This window comes from Parasteatoda tepidariorum, chromosome 6 (genome assembly GCF_982258835.1).
Source record: "Parasteatoda tepidariorum strain Cologne lab strain chromosome 6, Ptep-v5.0, whole genome shotgun sequence".
Classification (NCBI taxonomy): Eukaryota; Metazoa; Arthropoda; class Arachnida; order Araneae; family Theridiidae; genus Parasteatoda; species Parasteatoda tepidariorum.
In genome coordinates, this window is record NC_141760.1 from 45,642,534 (window position 1) to 45,662,397 (window position 19,864).

Genomic DNA, 19,864 nt, shown 5'->3' on the forward strand with positions numbered 1-19,864 from the left:
TCATTATCTAGTTTATTCTTAGAACTTAAAAAAATACTTTGTAAAATTACATTGATCAAAGGAAAAAAACAGTGTCCCTAAATTGGACTTAATTTCTAGTTTAATGACTATTTGTTATGACACTTAATCCTTTTATTTGAAAATCGCGCTCTGTTAATTTCGAAAGAGTCGATCAATATTAAGAACCTCTGAAAGTAAATATATGATTAAGGCATCTAAAGGGTAATAGCATAAGTACTTGCAAAATTAAAATTTTTACAATAGTACTGTTCGAAAAGAATCTCTTTGCTTACACAAAATAGATTAGTGAATTGTACATCCTACAGTATCAATTCCTTTACTACTCTGAATGTATAGAATTGTACAGCTAAAATTTTATAGATTTAACATATATCTCATTTCTTTAGTGTGGGTTTATTTTTTCATTCACAGTACATTTTTTTTCCTTCTTGATATTGTAGCTTTTATCAATATGTGTTTAACCTTCATTGAATTGTATTGAAGAATTGGGATTTCTGTAATTTTAGTTGTATCTTTTTTTAATTATAAATTGCTGACTAAAAGTTATATTCTTAACCTTAATCTTTAAAAAAAAATCTAGAGTATTATTTGAAAGCATATCCCACCATAGTTAAGATAGATTAAATATATTACGTTAAATATTGTTGGTGTATTGAGTTTAGTAATGCTAAATATTTGCTCTTTAAACTCTGGGGTCTGTTTAGAAGAAATTTGGGTTCGTTAGCAGACTCTTCACAAAATATCTTTTCTTGAAAACGGATCCTTCACAAAACATTTTAACTTAAAAACGGACCCTTCACAAAATAATTTATCCTTTAATCGGACCCTTCACAAATTTGTTTATCTTCATTATTGTTTTGTTAATCGAATAAACCCTTCCCAGGAAGGGGGGGAATAAAGACAGATGTAAACCAACTAAATTTTGTCTTTGGCAGACGCTTTTTCCTTTATTTGTCCGAAATGAATATTCTGCGTTCAGCAGTATAGGCTAAATACCAAATATTTGTATGTTGCATCGCTAATTTAGTAACTGCATTTGCTGTTTATTTTTTAAAATTTAATTTTTTTAATTGTAATTTTACAGTGTTGAGCATAATCTTGTATGTCTTTACAATTTAAAAACTCCTGGAAAAAGTTTTTTTGCAATAACGGACCCTATTTTTCACAAATTCACAAAAACGGACCCTGGTTGAAAGAATGTGACTTGACGTTTATTTTATACTCACAAATTACGAGTAATTTTTTCTTAATTTTACAAAAATGGATCTTTCACAAAATGTCTGGACAGACCCCTGAAACTATAGGGCTACACAGCTATTAACTTAAAATATATGAATATCTTATTATTAATTTTATCCTAATATAAATTTTAATGTAATTACATACTTGTAACATAATTTTATAAAAACCAAATTTTTATAGATTTTCCATTCTTGATAATCAGATTTTCAAATTTGATTTGTGTCTCTTATAAAAGTGTAAATAACCTACTTCTTATAGGGAAAAAATTTATCAGCATGCAGAAGAAATGGCTCAGAATGATTTTCTATTTACGGATATTTACAATCTTGATAATTTACTTTGTGAAAATGTGCCAAGCTCTAATCCACTTCATAACAAAGATTGCAAAAGGTAAAACTATCAAAGTCTTTATTTTTTTGTATTATTTTTTTCTCACTTTTTATATTAAAATACATATGTCGGATTTGGTGAGATTATTTAGTCTTGTGAATATGGCATTTGTTATGGTTGTTGTTCTGGTATAGTTGTGTGTGTTTATTTTTGTGTTAAAATTCAAATATAATTTGTTAAATTGCTTTTGCATTAATTTTATGCTTCAAGACATGATAATGTTAATGTAATTTGTGTGTGGAATTTTTAAATTATATCTCATTGTTAAAATATTAAAAATGTCTTTTCACAAGTGTAGTTTGTATTTATCTAAATTATGTTGTTTTTTGAATGTTTTATAATTATTTTAATTAAACAAATAATATATATTACCATTGCATCTATCATTTATGATAAATTAGGTTTGAAATCGTTCTTAAAAATAGTATAAACATTAGCTATTTTTTATGTAACATTTGATGTCAGCCAATTACTCTCTTGTGTCTGAAGAAAAACTCCTAATCAGAATTAAAATCTAAACTAAAAAAACTTATGATATATCACCTTATCATTTATGTTAAAATTTATGATTGTTTATATTTGAGATAAATGATAAAATTTCTAACTCACTTTTTTTAAACTAATCCAATTATTGTAACTGAAAATTAAGTTTTGAGTTACTTTTTTAGAAAACTTAATTATGACACCTATTATTTAGAAATTTAATTTCGAAATAAGTACATATTAAAATCTTTTAATTTACTCAATTACTTCATGCAAATAGCAGTGTAAACATATTTATGTGGGAAAAAAGATAGTTATTCTTCAAGGTTATGGTGGAAGATTACTGAGGACTCTTAAGTTAAGATAATACCCAAGTTGGCAAAAGACTTTTGTTGTTTTAAGACAGCAATACTAAGTTTCATAACTCTAATAAGTTATTTAATTTAATATACAAAGCTGATATCCATAAGTTGGCCAACTAGAGGCTATTTTATCTGAATTTCATCATCATGCTAGGTTTTTATCTTCAAAAGTTTAGAAAGAAAAAGATTGGAGATGGATCATTTGAAAAAAGGCGAAAATATTGAAAAAGTCGACTGGACTATTAAAAGCTCCAAGACCCAGTGTCCTCTCACATTTTATGCAGAGTGAATGATTATTATTAAGGAGTGAGGGTGATTGCCACTCATCTTATCCTCATCGGGACAACCTATTTGGCTATATAAAGCAAAAAACAATTAATCTTCTAATCAAATGAATAGTTATGTGATTTATATTATTTGGTAAAAAATGAAACTTTAAGGCTCATTTAAATGCTGCATTTATAATTATAAACTTGCTCCTGAGAAATCATTGGAAATATTTATATCACATTAATAATTATTTATTATGCAGTTTGAATCTATTTTAAGAGTAATGATATCTATTACACGGGTTTTTCGAAGAAAAGATTTTAAGTATATATTTATTGAAAAAAATACTTGAGTTTAAATATAAAGGTTAAGTGATGAAAAAAAAAAACTAGGAAATAATACCTATTAACAATATAGTTACAATATTTTCATTTTCACCATTTTGTTTTCAATTTTAAAATTATTTCCATTTGTGTAAAGTTGTTTTCGTTGTTAAAACATCTCTATGTAATAACTTTTCTAGCTTTAAATAACTTTTATTCTAAACATTTTACATGAGTAATTTTATTTTATAAAAAATCAATACACTCAAGTTAAAGCTGAACGTCAGACAGTTTTGTTTTTTAGAAAAAAATTTCTTTTAACTTTTATTATTTAAAAAGGATTCTATTAATGTTTTAAATTTCAGAATTTACTGTGATCAGCAATCAGAATATTTGCAGTTCGAGTCAAGATTTGAAAGTGGAAATCTTCGCAAAGTTTTTTGGGTGAGATGACTGTACAATTGTCTTAATCATAATAACTTCTTAGATAACTTATATATATGTATATTGAAACTATCCCAATGCTTTCATTTCTGCTGTATATCATATAGTTTTAATTTCAAATTTACTTACATTATACATTTTTTCAGTATGTTGTAAATTTAAAGTTTTTTTTTTAACTAATTTGAAATATGAAAATATAATTGCCCTACAAGTCTTAAAATAAAATAAATGATGATGTGGAAACTCTCCCAGACATCCAGATCAATGCATGAAACACATTTAGGAATGATATTAGGGGAGGAAAAATCAAACCTGTGGCCTTCTGTTCAACAGTGATAAAGTACTTATTTCTTGTTGTTAGTTTTGATGTTCTTTGAAGGCATATGTGAGAACATTAACATCGTAGGCAAACCAAAACAGTTCATTAAAACATTTGTCTTCTTGATATTGTTCTTGAGACAGCTGCTAAAGACATGGGCTTACCAATCAATGAAACTCAAAAATCAAATATTCGGAAATATCTGAAAGAATGTCTAATCTTGAATTCCTTGCAATAAATGATTAATGTTCAAAAGAGTCGCAAAATTTAAATACCTCGAAACTTAAGTGAATGAAAATAATGGCATAGATGCATCGATCAATAGTCGCATTAAGATAGCAAACAGATGTTTTATAGGGTGGGCTAAAAAGAATACTTAAATCAAAACTTCTCAAACAAACAATGAAAATCACTATTTATAAAATTATGATGTAGCCACTAATCTGGTGTGGCTGTGATACATATGAGTGTTTGTCACTTACCAAAGCAGCAGCTGCTGGTATTTGAGAGGAAAGCTTTAAGTAAAGTGTTTAGTGTTGGGAATGAAAATGATGTCTGGCAAACACTTTGCATTAAATTGAAAGGACATATCATTAAAATTTATTGTTCTAGATGGTTTGGATTCTTACACTGTTTAGAAGACTATTCTTTCACTGTTGTCTTACATATTTAGCATGTCCTAAGAAGTCAGGAAAAGAGAATGGGAAGCCATTAGATAGCTTAAAAATGTTGAAAATTACCACAGCCTGCTGGTTGTTAGGAACTGGAAATCTGTAGTGCCTGGATAGGCAAAAATTGTTGCTGATGGTTTAGAAAGACTTGGCCTCTTCTGGGCTGCAGTGCCAAAGAAAAATAATTAGCATCAAAGAAACATGTATCAAAATTAATTGGTATTTACAAATATTCTAAATAGGAATAATTTCTCCAATAATTGAGAAAAATAATTTTTAAAAAAATTCTATCTATGTAAAAAAATGCTAGAAATTTTAAATCTACATTTTCAAAGTAATAATGTAATAGTGTAAAAATTCTTTTCCTCAATATATCAATGTTTTTTAATCACTTTGTTTTCATATACAAGTTTTTTTTTTTATCTAATATTTATACTTACATTGTATTTTTACAGTAATTAATCATTTAATGATTCTTTTAAAAAAATTGTATTGAATATTGTTTTTTTATCCTTTGATATATTTCTTTGAAATACTTATAATATGTGTATTTATTTATAAGTAATTTCATGTTTTACAGAAAGGTGGAGGAGTATATGATCTCATTCTTAATCCAGACATCAATTCCAAAACTCATATCCAGTGGTTTTATTTTGAAGTATCTGGAATGAAAGCAAACTTCCCATATACTTTCAACATCATAAATATGGAAAAATCAACTAGCCAATTCAATGAAGGTTATAACCATTCACTATTGTCATTTATTTTTAATTTAAAAAAAAACTTTTTTAATAAGAATGTGTTGAAATCACCTTTTACTTAAGTAAGAACCCAAAGAGTTACTTTAGATAAATTCAAACCCCAATCTATCGTTCCCGCATCTTTTGTTGCCCCGTATGTATTATCTTATTTTAATGGTCACGACAAAAATATTATTCTTATAATGTTATTAAAACTTGTAAATGCAGGTCTGTCTTACAGGCCCTCAGCAAAGGTACCTCAAGCCTTATCCTGAATATCATAGAACAACTTGGACAACTTTAGCGTCTCCAGAAAAATTGCTTCTTGCAGTGGATTCCTGCCCATGTGAACCTAGAGTTCAATGAAATAGCTGATTCCTTGGCTAAAAATGCCAGAGATCTAAATCAAAATTCAATCCCAACCACGTTGGCAGATGCAAATGCTTTTGCAAAGTCAAGACTATTCACCCCTTTAAAAATCAAAGCCTACGATCAAATAAGTAATCTTGACATCGATAGGAAGACAGCCACTACTCTCATCAGACTAAGAACAAAACATCATAAAAACATGAAAATTTCTACAGATGGGACTAGAAAATATCAAAACTGTGGCAACTGTCTTAATGTGGAACTGACACCATATCATGTTTTTAACTGCCCTGCAGTCACTGCAGGCCTTCACCTCTTAAACTACCCCACAGAAGAGGATTTGTATTCTTTTAATGCCATAGAAATAGCAAAAAATATTCAAGCAAACCATGAAATATGATTCAATAGAGGATACGACACCAACCAACGAAAATTTGTAAAAATCTTTTTAGAAACTAGAAAATTTTTGTTTTTATCATTCAGAAATATTACCAGCATTATTTAAAGGGAAAAAAATTTAAGTTGCTTGTTTTGAGAAGAAAAACATTAACTCCTACTAATTATGATGGAAAAAAAATTATTATTTATTAGAGCATGGATAAAATGCCTCAAACATCACGTTTGAGATTCATGGGTCAGTTGATGAAATTTGTTGTGTGGTGTTGTCTGAAAATTTGGTTACTGAAACTGAAGTGCAAATAATGATGAAGACAGTGAATCAGTGCCACCTTCCTTAGAAAGCCTCAAAACGTTTCAAACAATGAGAAACTTTTTGTATTCACACTAATTATGGAAAAAGAGCGGCAATCAGTTACAAATGGTTAAAATTTAATGTTCAAATTGAGATGAAAAGAGTATGTTTAAATTAAAATTTCAAAATATTATAAACAAAAAAATGTTTTTATTCATCGTTCTTTTGCATCGTAAATATTTTTGCATTAAAAACATAAATTTTCCACTTTTAATTTTTTATACTAATTGTAAGTCTTTTAGTTCTGTATTATTTTTATAAATTCATTATTTTTTACACTGTTTCAAGTCTATTTCATATTTTATGTTGACCCTCATTCATCGTTTTCTTGTACAGTAGGGAACCGATTATCCGGAACGATCGGGACTATCGCTATTCCGGATAACTGATTTTTCCGGTTTTCTGAATCGTTACAAAAAGCCTTTTTTTTATTGTTAAACCCAACTAAAAAAATAATATTTGGAAATAATCTTAAAAAGAAGAAAAAACGAAGTAATACACTAATGATTATTTACAAAATGATAGTAAGGTAAACATCTTTCCAAAAAGAAAGAAAAATCCTAAAATGTTATGAGGGAAAAAAAATTTTTTTTTTTTTAAAAATGGCGGAAAAATTTACGAATTTCGTTCCGGTTTTTTGGTTTTCCGGTTTTCTGATTTCCGGATAACGGGTTCTGTACTGTATTTGTCTTTCGCAATGCATGGTTGCACGAGAAACGATCAATCGAGGTTCTACTGTATTACATTTTATTTGACAGTGAATCAATACGACAATAAGACAGTGAATCAGTGCCATCTTCCTTAGAAAGCCACAAAACGTTTCAAACAATGAGAAACTTTTTGTATTCACACTAATTATAGAAAAAGAGCGACAATCAGTTACAAATGGTTAAAATTTATTGTTCAAATTGATATGAAAAAAGTATGTTTAAATTAAAATTTCAAAATGTTATAAACAAAAAAATATTTTTATTCATCGTTCTTTTGCATCGTAAATATTTTTGCATTAAAAACATACATTTTCCACTTTTAATTTTATATACTAATTGTAAATCTTTTAGTTCTGTATTATTTTTATAAATTCATTATTTTTTACACTGTTTCAAGTCTATTTCATATTTTATGTTGACCCTCATTCATCGTTTTCTTGTATTTGTCTTTTGCAATGCATGGTTGCACGAGAAACGATCAATCGAGGTTCTACTGTATTACATTTTATTTGAAATAGAGGTTAGAAACTTGAAACTTTGAAGTTGTTTTAAAAATATGCCATGGGTTGAAAATGGTTGATTAAAATTATTTTATTTCTTCTTCTTTGTCAGCACAACAGCCCTTTGCAGGCCTTGGTTGCCTCAACAGCTGACAAATGCCAGTGCCTCCTATACATGGAAACTCCCTTTTAATTTCTAATCTTTAAGGTGTTTGGGTCATTTTCGATGTCGTTGAGCCATTATTTTATTTATCTTATTTCCCATCTTTTTTTCTCTTTAAAATATTGTTTTGATCAGTTGTTGAGTGTATTTAAAACATTACTTTCTGGAAGAAAAATACTGAATGAGCAATGAAAGAACTGACTTATTTCTGTTTTACTTATTTCTAAAAGAAGTCCTAACTAATAAGGGCAGACTTGAAACTGATTTTAGTAATATAATTAATGCCATGATGTAAGTTTCTGTTTAAATTATTGTATTGTAATAATATGTGAATTGAGTAGAATTTATAAGTTAATTTTGATGTATTTTACACAGCAAATGTAAATATGGAGTTACGCCCTTAATACTTTCATGTAGTTTAAAATAAAATAGCAATAAAATTCTGTATTAAAAATATAATTAAAATATTTGAAAAATATTACAAAAACTTTTTTTTTTTAGAAAAAATTAAATATTTGTTAATTAATATTTGTAAATTAAATATTTGTTAATAATAATATTTGTTAAATTTTTGTTAAAAATTAAATAAACGTCTTATTTTATTTTTAGTTTAACATTTTTTTTATTGAAATGAAAATAAAAATTTTTACAATTATTTCCAACCACAACCATCCCTAAGTTGTTATTCTAAATTTACTTTGAATAACAACTTAGTTTTAAATTTTCCAGTTTTAAATTGACATTAAAAGTAAAGCTAAGAAAAATGCAAGTAAAAGTGATGCAAAATCTGGAGAGAAAAAACTAATTATTGAAATGTATGAATGCAAAATACTTTTCTTTCAATGGGATCTAGTTTGATATTTAATTTTAAAAGAATCAAATTTTTTTATTAGGAATGTGCCCTGTTATGTTCTCTGTAAGGAATCACATGGAAAAGAAACAAGGTTGGACACGAGTAGGTTCCAATATATGTTACTATAGAAATCATTACACTCAAAGCCCATCTACAAACTCTATTCTTCGTAGCAAACCTTTCTACACCTTGACATTTACAATCAACTTTCAACATGCAAATGATGTTTGCTATATTGCTTATCATTATCCCTATACCTTTACTACTCTTCTGGTATGTATTAATTAAATTTCTTTTCTTCTTTTTTATTTATTGCTTTAAGTTTTTTGTGTACTCACTAACATTCTTCATTATGTATTTTAAGACTTTAACCTGATATTTATAAAATAGAGAAAATTCAAAATGCTGTAGTAGTTTTCATTTGATACTATTTTAAACATTTTTAGTTAAACAAAAAATCAAACTAGATGAATTTTGCGATTCCTATTAAAAAATGAGACTGAAGTATTTATTATAAACGTCTGATAGAGCAGAACAGTTATCCAGGAAAAAACATGAAAATAAAACAGAAAATATTTGAAATAACTAGAAAATTTCTAGTTGTTGAATAATTATTTATTTCATACATAGGCTATTATATAAAAGTGTGCATCGTTTTTTCCAAGTTTGTGTCATAGAATTAAAATTATTGTTCAGTATTTTATTCTTATTGATTAATATTTCAAAGTTCTTACAGTTTTGTTAGAAATACTAAAAAAATATTAGGAAATAATAAGTGATATGCCAAATAAATAAACTGTGGCTAAATATTGTATATATTTTTTAAATAAAAATATATTGTTTTTTTTAAAAATAAAATCTAAAATCAAAATTATGCCCAATTTGACAAATTAAAATGTTTCCCAAGTGTGACGTTATTTACTTTATGAAATGTAGTTTAAATTTATGAATAATTGAAAATCTCTATTATTACATTATTATTTTTACTGTTTAATGATGTAGGCATTTATTCTTGCTTTCAATGATCTTTATCTAAATTTATAACTCCACCAATTGATATAAAATGCGTAAAGTTACTCCTCTGAAGAAAAAAAAGTCGAAAAATTTTAATTTAATTTTTATATTTTGTTTTTAGACTCATATCTACTGCTGGACCAATAGTTATGATTCAACTGTTTACTTAAAAAAAGATGAGCTTTGCAAAACTTTGTCTGGTAATAGTGTGCCATTGTTAACAATCACTTCTAAGCCAGTAGATAGTAAGCATCACTTTTTTGCAATTTATTTTTAATTTTATTTTTTGTTTTCCTGAGAAAATAACAAATCTTTTTCTGTTTATACTTTAGGCAAGCGCCCATACATATTTCTCAGTGCAAGAGTCCATTCCGGTGAAAGCAACTCTTCTTGGGTTATGAAAGGTATTTTATGCTTCCTTATTCTATCATCATAGCATGCATTTATTTTTATGGAATTTATTTTTTATCAATATTGTAGATTATTATTTAGCAAAAATTAAATTTTGATTAAATGAGGAAATATTAAAAGTGATGAGATAAATATGTTTATTATTATCATTTAATAATTTCAAATTTTTGTATTTGAAACCTGAATTGTATCCTTAGACTCATCCTAAATGAAAGAAATCTGGAGAAAGCTTATTGCTCTGTTTTGTAATATTTATTATTGAAAACTTTCATTAAGAAAATTACTTTTGAGTGAGCAAATAACAAAAAAAAAAAAAAAACAGTCTAAATGCTGTACTTGGCTTTTTGTTTTAAATGCTAACACCTAGATCATTCTCTATTAATTATGTTTTTTAAAAAGAAAGCACCATGTTTATATGGAATGGTTTTCTGTTAAAAACTTTAAACAAAAATTAGTTAACTATTCTTAATTATAACATTTGTTTCAGGTGTATTAGATTTTTTGCTCAGCAAGAAAGGTGAAAAATTAAGAGAAATGTATATTTTTAAAATTGTTCCTATGCTAAATCCTGACGGAGTTATCAATGGCTGGTAATTATGCATTTTATTGTTCTTGCGTCTTTTTGTACAACATTTATCATTTTTAAATTACATATTTTTGTTATAAAAGTGTTGGTAGTTTACTGCTGTTCAAATATTATAAACTGCTGTTTGTAGAAAATGCAACACCATGAAGGAATCATCAGAATCAAATGAAATTCGCAGCAAATGTCAATTATAGGATATTATGCAAATTAATAAAGTTTCAGAGCCATCGCGCGTGCGTGGCGCGCGCAGCGCCCTCTGAATTGATGCTGAAAGCGTATAAATAAAGTGCTGTAGCGGGACGTTGAAAATAGTCTATGATTATTTGTTAGTGGCAAACGTTTAGTGAGACCTGAGTATGCCTCCACGACGGAAGAATAAGAAATTCAAGCAACTTACGGAGTTTGAACGAGGGAGGATAATCGGCCTTCGAGAAGGAGGATTTTCCTATCGCGCAATAGCAGCTCGTATGCAGCGGAACAGTTCCACAGTGATGCGAGTTTGGAAGCAGTGGACCGACGAGCACCGAACAACTCGAAAAACAGGCACTGGACGACAGAAGGTGACGTCAGAGCGCGATGATCGACACCTGCTCCGCATGGCGGTGAATGATCGCACAGCTTCCTCCAGGCAGCTGGCAGCACATTGGTCTACTGCTACAGGTGTACAATTGTCGACTTCGTCAATTCGTCGTCGTCTGCTGCGCCGTGGATTGCGTGCAAGGGTGCCATTATACAGGATTCCCCTCACGGCGGATCATCGACGGCTGCGTCGGCAGTGGGCTCTTGAGCACAGAGACTGGCGAGCTGATTGGCACCAAGTTGTCTTTTCAGATGAATCACGCTTCAATTTGTGGACCCATGATGGCCGTGTTCGTGTTAGACGTTATGCCGGTCAACGCTGCCTTCCTGAGTGTATTATTGAACGACATAGTGGTCGAACACCCGGAGTTATGGTCTGGGGTGCGATTTCGTATCATGGACGATCCAATTTGATACGAATTGAGGGTAATCTCAATAACCAAAGACGAACTTTGGTTGCGCATACAAGCGATATGGAATTCTCTTCCTCAAGCAGATATTCAACATCTGTTTGACTCCATGCCACGTCGTATAGCAGCACTTATTGCAGCGCGTGGTGGCTGCACCAAATACTGATTTCGGACGCTTAATTTGTTTCTTTTGTTTTGAAAATTTCATCATTTATTTGTATCAGTACAAGTCGTTTCTGCATTAAATTTCATTTGATTCTGATGATTCTTTCATGGTGTTGCATTTTCTACAAACAGCAGTTTATTAAATTCCAAAATATCATTTTTCAGTAATTTAAAATTATTCATCAATTTTTTTAACCAAATTTATATTCTCCATTTTTATTAATATTTTTTCAATCTCAGTTGCTTTAATGTGGAATAGATATATGTTAAACATTATAAGACTATTTTTTAATTTTTGATGTTTGATATGTTCAAATAGTATTTCTATTTCAGTTAAATGACAGTAGGAGAAATTAAATGAATATGCCTGTAAACTAAGCAAACATCTTTGTTTGCAAAGAAAAAACAAAAAACATCTGATATTGTGAGCTGAGTATCTAATCTTTTGAAGTTCCATGATTAGTTTAAAAAATTTTTGTTTTACTCAAAGTATAATCGAGGGGGAGAAGAAAAAAAAAGAATAATACTAAAAGTGTAACACAAAGATATTTTCCAGGGCTAGTTTGAAAACAGGTTGTTTTATCCACGAGTGCAAGAGAGGTAAAATATTTTTCGCAACTTGTTTGAAAATTTGTTGATTTATCCACAGTACAAACAAGGTTAAAAGAAAGATTAATACTAAAAGTGGAAAGATATTTTTCATGACTTGTTTCAGGGATGTGATTCTTCCGCGGATCCGCTGATTTCCGCTTTTTTCAGATTTTTCCATATCTTCCGCTCTTTTTTCATAAATTTCCGCGCGGAAAAAATTTTTATGCAGTAAATGATATTTTGTTGAAATTTTTTTTTTCTTCCGCGGAGCGAAAGTATTGAAGCCCCCAATAAACCTATCTTCACTTGTCAATCTGCTGGCTGGGGTAAAAGTGGTTAACCTTGGTAAAACAATGCCGTCTCCTACTCGACTACTCTCTTATCTTTTGAGGGATGAAAGACTTTTTAAAATTTCCGACCATGTTCCAAAAACTTTTGGGGAGTCGAACGAGCGATATAGTCGGACTTGCGACTTGTTGCCTTGACAACCGCGACTTCCGCTATAGATTGGAAAAAAGAAAAAAAGTCCTAAGCAGTTTCGTTTCGGCCGCTGATATTTGATTTCTTTTGATTGGCTGATTTACAGAATTTTAAATATTAGGAACTGGGCCAGAATCTGCTAAAATTGCGATTCTTATTTAGATGATTTTTATGTAAATCATCGATTTACGTATTTAACTGATTTAAAAGTTACTTGTTGAGATTCGTTTTTACACGATTTAGAAATCATTACTCGCAATTCCCATTCACGCAATTTAAAAATTCAATATCGCGATTTGTATTTAAGCGTTTTTAAAACCCAATATCGCGATTTGTATTTAAACGTTTTTAAAACCCAATATCGCGATTCATATTCCCGCTAGTTTAAAATCCAATGTCGCGATTCGTTATCACGCGGTTGTAATATCAAACATCGATTTTCGTATATATACGCGGTTTAAACATTACTCTTTGCGATATATTCACGGACTCTAAAAATTATGCATCGTGATTCTTATTTACGCGATTCAATACCGCGATTTTTATTTTCGTGCTTTTAAAATCCAATATCGTGATTCTTATTCACGTGATTTTAAAATTCAATATCGTGATTCTTATTCACGCTATTTTTAAATTGAACATCGCGATTCTTATTCACACGATTTTAAAATCAAACATTGTCGTTCTTATTCACGCGATTTTAAAATCCAACATCGCGATTCTTATTCAAGCGATTTTAAAATCCAACATCGCGATTCTTATTCACCCTATTTTAAAATCGAACATCGAGATTCTTATTCACGCACTCTTAAAATCCAACATCGCGATTCTTATTCACGCACTCTTAAAATCCAACATCGCGATTTTAAAATCCGGCATCGCGATTCTTATTCACGCGATTTTAAAATCAAGCGTCGCGATTCTTTCTCACGCGATTTTAAAATCAAGCATCGCGATTCTTATTCATGCGATTTTGAAATCCAATATCGCGATTCTTAATCTAAGGCCTCTAAAAATTGTGTGAGAAATTAACTTTCTTGTCCTATCAACACTGATGATCAAAAGTCTGCAAAACGCAGTCATGTTAATAAAAGACCATGGAAAAAACAAAGAACTGATGAGAAAGTCCATAAAAGTCCTTTGACCATTAAAGAAATGTTTTTTAAAATGATGTGATACATAAAATCGTGCTTATGCATAATTACTCAAAGTTATCTAAATTATTAAAAAAAAATTTTTTAATCAAGATTTTATTTAAGAACATAATTACCATTTATTTATATTTATTTGAATAGATAATAGTGTAATCATTATCAGATTGGCTATTGAATTCATATCATTTTTTCTTTTGCACGTTTAATGCTACAGTTATAAACTTCCTCTTTTTTGTGTTTTTGTCAATCACATCCCTGTTGTTTGAAAATTTGTTGTTTTATCGACAGTGCAAGATACGAAAAAAATTATTAATACTAAAGTATAAAAGATATATTTTTGTTGTTGGTATTACCACGCCACAAAGATTAAATTATAGTGTGTTTATTTGATAAACCGTAATTAAAAAATCTTAATTCTTCAAGAAGTAATCTAATCTTCTATTTATGTATTATAGCTTTGGAGGCAGGAGACCTAAAAACACTTTTTTTATTCTTTAGAAATTTTTATGTTATAACTATAATTGATACTTTCTTTACAAGGTCTCATTAAGAAAACATTAGAAATTTGCTGATATGTTAATTAATACTTCTAATTATAAATATTAAAAATGATTTCCTGCATAAATCTTTTTTTTTTTTTTAATAATAATAATTTTGGTTCTTCTTTTAAGAAATTGGTTTCAATTACAATATAGAACAATTGTTCTGGAACAGTGGAATGAGATATTTTTCACAGCTTAAATTTATATTTATAGAACTAATTCATAAAAGGACCAACGAAATAATTGCTTTTTAACTGTTTAAAAACTTCATTGCAAAATGTTTTTCCAATGTAAATTATTAATAACTGATTTACAAAAAAATTATATCCTTCTTATTGTAAAATTTTATAATTACTTTCCTTTAGTTACTTATTTATTTTAGTGTATTTTCCTTACTGGTTGACATTTTTGGTTTTTTAGTTTGATTTAATATTTTCTTATTTGATTTTCTCTTGAATAATCCTGTTTTCACACCATTTAAATCTTTATATAATTTCAATAGAAATTATTTAGTACTTTTTTTAAACATATGCAGCCAAATTTTAACTTGTTAAATTCAAAATTTTTGCTGGGGCCTTAGAATTCTTTATAAAAAATGTCAAAAATTTGTGAATAATTCAATTTTTCTGTATGATTGCCCTAAAAATATTTCTGTTAAAAATACAGTCTCCTTAAGAAAAACAAAAGCAAGGTTTCTTCTCTTTCATCATTCTCTCTGCATTCACTATGACCCTGTCACCCATTTTTTTCAAGCTTTGACATACCCCTTTAACAGTAACTAATTTTACTGCTTGTTGAAAGAAAGAGTTAAAATGTGGGTTTTTTTCTGATAGTGGAGCTGTTCCTTTGGTTTTAGAGTCATGTATGTATGTATTTTAGATATAACATTTTGAGTTTTTGCTTTAAATATTGTTTCTTATCTTTTACAATAGCATTGCTAAAAGTAAAGTACATTTTAAGTCAATAGTATTAGCTGAAAAAGAAGCAGTGAAAATGGAATAGAAAAAAAAAAACTTAAAAAGAATTAGAAAATTGCTGAGTAATTTGAAATTTCCTCCCATTCATAATCAATATAATTGAAAGAGCAAAGATGAAATTTTGATCAACAAAAATGGTAATGGAATTTTAGAAAATTGCATTGAAAGACACAATCAAAAATATCTTCTTTTTTTAAAAAAAATAATAAAGTGATGAATAGTTGAGTTAGTTTCATTAATTGAAATATGTTTGTGTTAATTGTTTTATTTAATGAAAAATTTTTTTTACAGTCTTACACCTAGTTCACGTATTAAATATTTGATTGTGGTGCTACTCTTTTCCATTTATCCCCTATGTTTGAAAGAATATATATTATTCCAATTTTTGAATATTTCCCTTTTCACTTCAAATTATCCAAATATGATTGTGTAATATTAGAATTTGTTATATTATCCATAGAATATATTTTGTATTTTAGCTCCTCTCTTAAACACATAATTCATTGTTTATTTACATGTCCCTAAACAATGTGGCTCTTTAATTTCAAAGATATCTAAGTAGATTTATTTTAGTTTCTTCTTCATTTCTACTAACTATAGGTTATTGAAAAATCTAATGTTGACTTTACTTTTTTCTTTAATTAATCATATTCATTAATTTACCTTTTGTTATTATGTGTCATAATTGAACTAAATAAAAGGAATAACTGTATCACAAATCTTTATTTAATATAGTATGTTTTACTAAAATTGCTAAAGGTAAATTTTATATTTGTCAAAAACCAAATATTCATGATTAAAATAAATGCATATTTTAAAAAAATATGCATTAATGAAAATAAATATTAAACAAAAACTTTTATGAAGTGAATCCATTTTTAAACTACTATTATTTTAAGTTTGTTGTTTAATTAAACTATTGTTTTGTACAGTTAATTTTTTAGAGATATTTATATAGATATTATATGGAGAGAGATGGTTGTTAAGATCCCACTAGAGCTATTTTCAAGGGATGCATTCTAATCAAAATGTGCTTTTCGAAAAAAGTTGCTTCCTTTACATATTAATATTTAATTAAAGTTTTACTCCACATTTTTCATGTTTAAAATATTTTGTCACTAAACTACTTGTATATTAAGTTAAGTTTGCATTTTTCAAGGCTTTATTTATACTTAATATTGTTAAAGTTTTGAATGAAATAAAATTTGTTGTTAACAAAAAAAATGTTTTTTAATCATATTAGTTAATTGTATTTAATTTTTAAACAGTCATCGCTGTTCTCTGTCAGGGCAAGACTTAAACCGCCAATGGATTACACCAAACTGCCGGTTACACCCCACCATATACTACACAAAATCTCTTTTACATTATTTGGCATCGAAAAATAAACGACCCTTGGTAAGCTATTACCTAAATTATATAGAACCTTTCAATTATTTTTAGTATAATATATTCTATCATATATGTCACTATATGTATAAAAATGATTTTTCGCTTTTCTTTAATAAGGAATTTGTATCACCTTTTTTTTTTTATCACAGGTGCTTTCTAAATGGTCTAGTGTTTCAAAAATTCTGTTTCAATTTTTTTATTTTTTAAATTAGATATTTTGATGTGAATATATATCCTTCACTGCAAAGTGATGCACGTATGCATCACTTTGCTTTTCAACACCATTTTTACACAAAAAAACGTGTGTGTATAAATGCGTTAAAATTAAGATTTCTTTTTGATTTACCTTTTTTTTTTTTTTTCCTTTTGCTTTAAAGATGCATTTTTTGTTTTTAAATACAAATTCTACTGTTACAGAAATACAAATTCAATGTTAAAACTAATGCAAATTCAAAATACAATGTTTAAATACAAATTTTGGAGGAAAACTCATGTAGTACAGGTATATAGGGCAAAATATGATAATTAATTTTATATATCTATACACACATCAAGTTTCTAATGAAGACAAAATTTTCTTAAACAGCTATTTTTTAAAATATTTTTATAATTTTAAAGCAATTCTAGAGATAAAATTAATCGTTTTTTACTCAATGTCTTGATTTATTTACCATTAAATCATTGAAATGATATTTTTAACTTTTATACCAATACAAGTTATTAAAAATATATCAATAAAAAGCTTTTTTTTAAAAAAATAAATAAAATAAAGGTCTCAATTATTTCTTAAAGAAATAAACATACTTTAAGTATTTTTTTTTAAAGAAAAAATGCACACACATATTTCTCTAAATTTTATTTTCCATTTTAAAGTCTGATTTTGGTTCTCTTTAGCTAGTTTTGGAAAACTAAACAATGAAATAAATTATAAATACCTTCAAAAAGTGTTTCTTAGATAATTATAATAATTTTTTTTCTCATTCCACTGAGTGAATAATTACCAAAATTAGTGTAAGATTACTAGCATATTATTGTCAACAAGATTCTTTCCCTACATTACAGATTTTTAGGAAAAATATAAATTTTTTACTTAACCTTGGACTGGGATACAACCTGATTGCTTTCCTGTGTGAAAAACTAAACAGTTTTTCCCCAATGCTATTAAATTGGGAGAACTTCTTTAGCTAAGAAACCTCTTCCTTGTGTATTTTCCTTCCTCCCCCCCTAATTTTATCATGAAAAGTAAAGCAATGAAATGAAGTATAACTAGTAGGTCTTAACATGATCTTTCAGTTTTTACTGTTTAAATAGCATTCAGTTTTCATTATCAAAAGTTTTATCATCACAAGTTATTTCAAGCAATTTTGGCAGATGGGAGTTGAGCATCTAAATCATTTCAGCTATTCTCTTCCATAAAGTTACTTACAAAAGTATCATTTTCACTATATTTAAATTCATCTCTTCAAAATCACCTGCATTGTTTAAAATTTCGTATGCACTCGCCATGACGAACAGCAATGCACAAAAGCGTACTTAGTCTTAGTATCCAACATGAAAGTTCTCAAACAAAGCTTAACAAACTGTTAATCAAGACAAAATAATTTCTTTGGTCCAATAAAAGTGAGGTATAAATAATCACATTGATAATACCTGCTATGTCTCGGTTTTCATTGTGCTTGAGATAATCAGGATAGCATTTAAGCATTATATTTTAGTAGTTTATATTTATCAAACAGGCATATTTGAATTACTAAGTTTAAGTACTTTCATTTGCAGGTGTTTTGCGATTTTCATGGACATTCTCGAAGAAGTAATGCATTCTTTTTTGGCTGCAACCCTGAGCAGTCTTGGTGGCCCACAGATGAAACAAAACCTTTCTCTGAATGTTTTAAAGTATAAAAAATTATCCTTCTGTTAACTAAAAACTTCATTAACTTGATACTAAACTCATTAAAAATAATTTTTCTTTTACTAGATCTTGCCAGTTTTGATGCACGAGATGGCCCCAACCTTTTGTTTGAATTATTGTAACTTTGCGATTGAAAGAAATCGGGAATCCACTGGACGTGTGACTGTGTGGAGGCAATTTGGTGTACAACTTAGTTATACTTTAGAGTGTTCATACGGTGGCTGTAATCAAGGAAAATATGCAGTAAGATTACTCTTAGTAAAAATTGGATAGTTGTAGTGAATTATTTCATGTATGGGAAGTTCTTTATAAACTTTTTTTATGAGGGTCACTTCTCTAGTTTTAAAATTTAAAAAATGCTCTTTTTTTAATTTTTTAAAAAAATAATGAAAGTACAGTCTTGATTATAATTGTAACTTTTCATATTTTTTTTATAAATTATTGATGATTTTACTAATCAAAAATTATTGTACAAAACTGTGGCAGACTACAAGTTAAATTTTGTAATTGAACTTCCTCACACTTTGAAAATTTGTAGTTAATAACATCAGCTGAAATTGTAAACATTCAATTTTAGTTCGTCTTTTTTTTTTTTTTTTTTGCATTAAGAGTCTAATTAGAGTTATTGCATTATAAGTAATTTAGAGTTCAAACCGCAAACCTTAATTTGAGTAATTGAAAAATGTGTGCATGGTTTTGTTCTAAATCAATTAAAGTTAAAACAGTAAGCAATTAAATTTTCTCTAAGAAAAGTAACAATTGTATTGTATTGCGTTTGCTTTATATTTGCACTTAAAATTTTTGAAGCCATATCTTAGTACTTCAGACTATAAGCAAACTTAGATAAAATGAAAAATTTTCTGCAAACAATTTATTGACATTTGTAACTAATTTCGACCCTTTTGCAGATTTTATTTTGACAAAATTTGTTCGAAAAACACTATTTTTAAAAAAAATTCTATATCGATTATAAAACATACCCGCTTATATTTCTTTAAATTTAGAAGGTTTTTTTTCCTTTGACAATATAAAACTAGTTATTC

General features: G+C 28.0%; 1 protein-coding gene across 7 annotated transcripts in view; it reads left to right on the top strand.

Moving 5' to 3' along the window:
- Window positions 1–19,864, top strand: part of LOC107456278 (cytosolic carboxypeptidase 1) — a 77,729-nt gene that overhangs the window by 54,707 nt on the left and 3,158 nt on the right. For all 7 annotated transcript variants that reach the window (XM_043039430.3, XM_071178729.2, XM_071178728.2 and 4 more), the window contains 10 exons: window positions 1,522–1,653; window positions 3,457–3,535; window positions 5,106–5,262; window positions 8,652–8,884; window positions 9,747–9,870; window positions 9,958–10,029; window positions 10,524–10,626; window positions 16,789–16,918; window positions 18,689–18,805; window positions 18,888–19,064. In XM_043039430.3, the coding sequence (XP_042895364.2) occupies window positions 1,522–1,653; window positions 3,457–3,535; window positions 5,106–5,262; window positions 8,652–8,884; window positions 9,747–9,870; window positions 9,958–10,029; window positions 10,524–10,626; window positions 16,789–16,918; window positions 18,689–18,805; window positions 18,888–19,064 (1,324 nt within the window). The remainder of the gene's footprint in view (window positions 1–1,521; window positions 1,654–3,456; window positions 3,536–5,105; window positions 5,263–8,651; window positions 8,885–9,746; window positions 9,871–9,957; window positions 10,030–10,523; window positions 10,627–16,788; window positions 16,919–18,688; window positions 18,806–18,887; window positions 19,065–19,864) is intronic.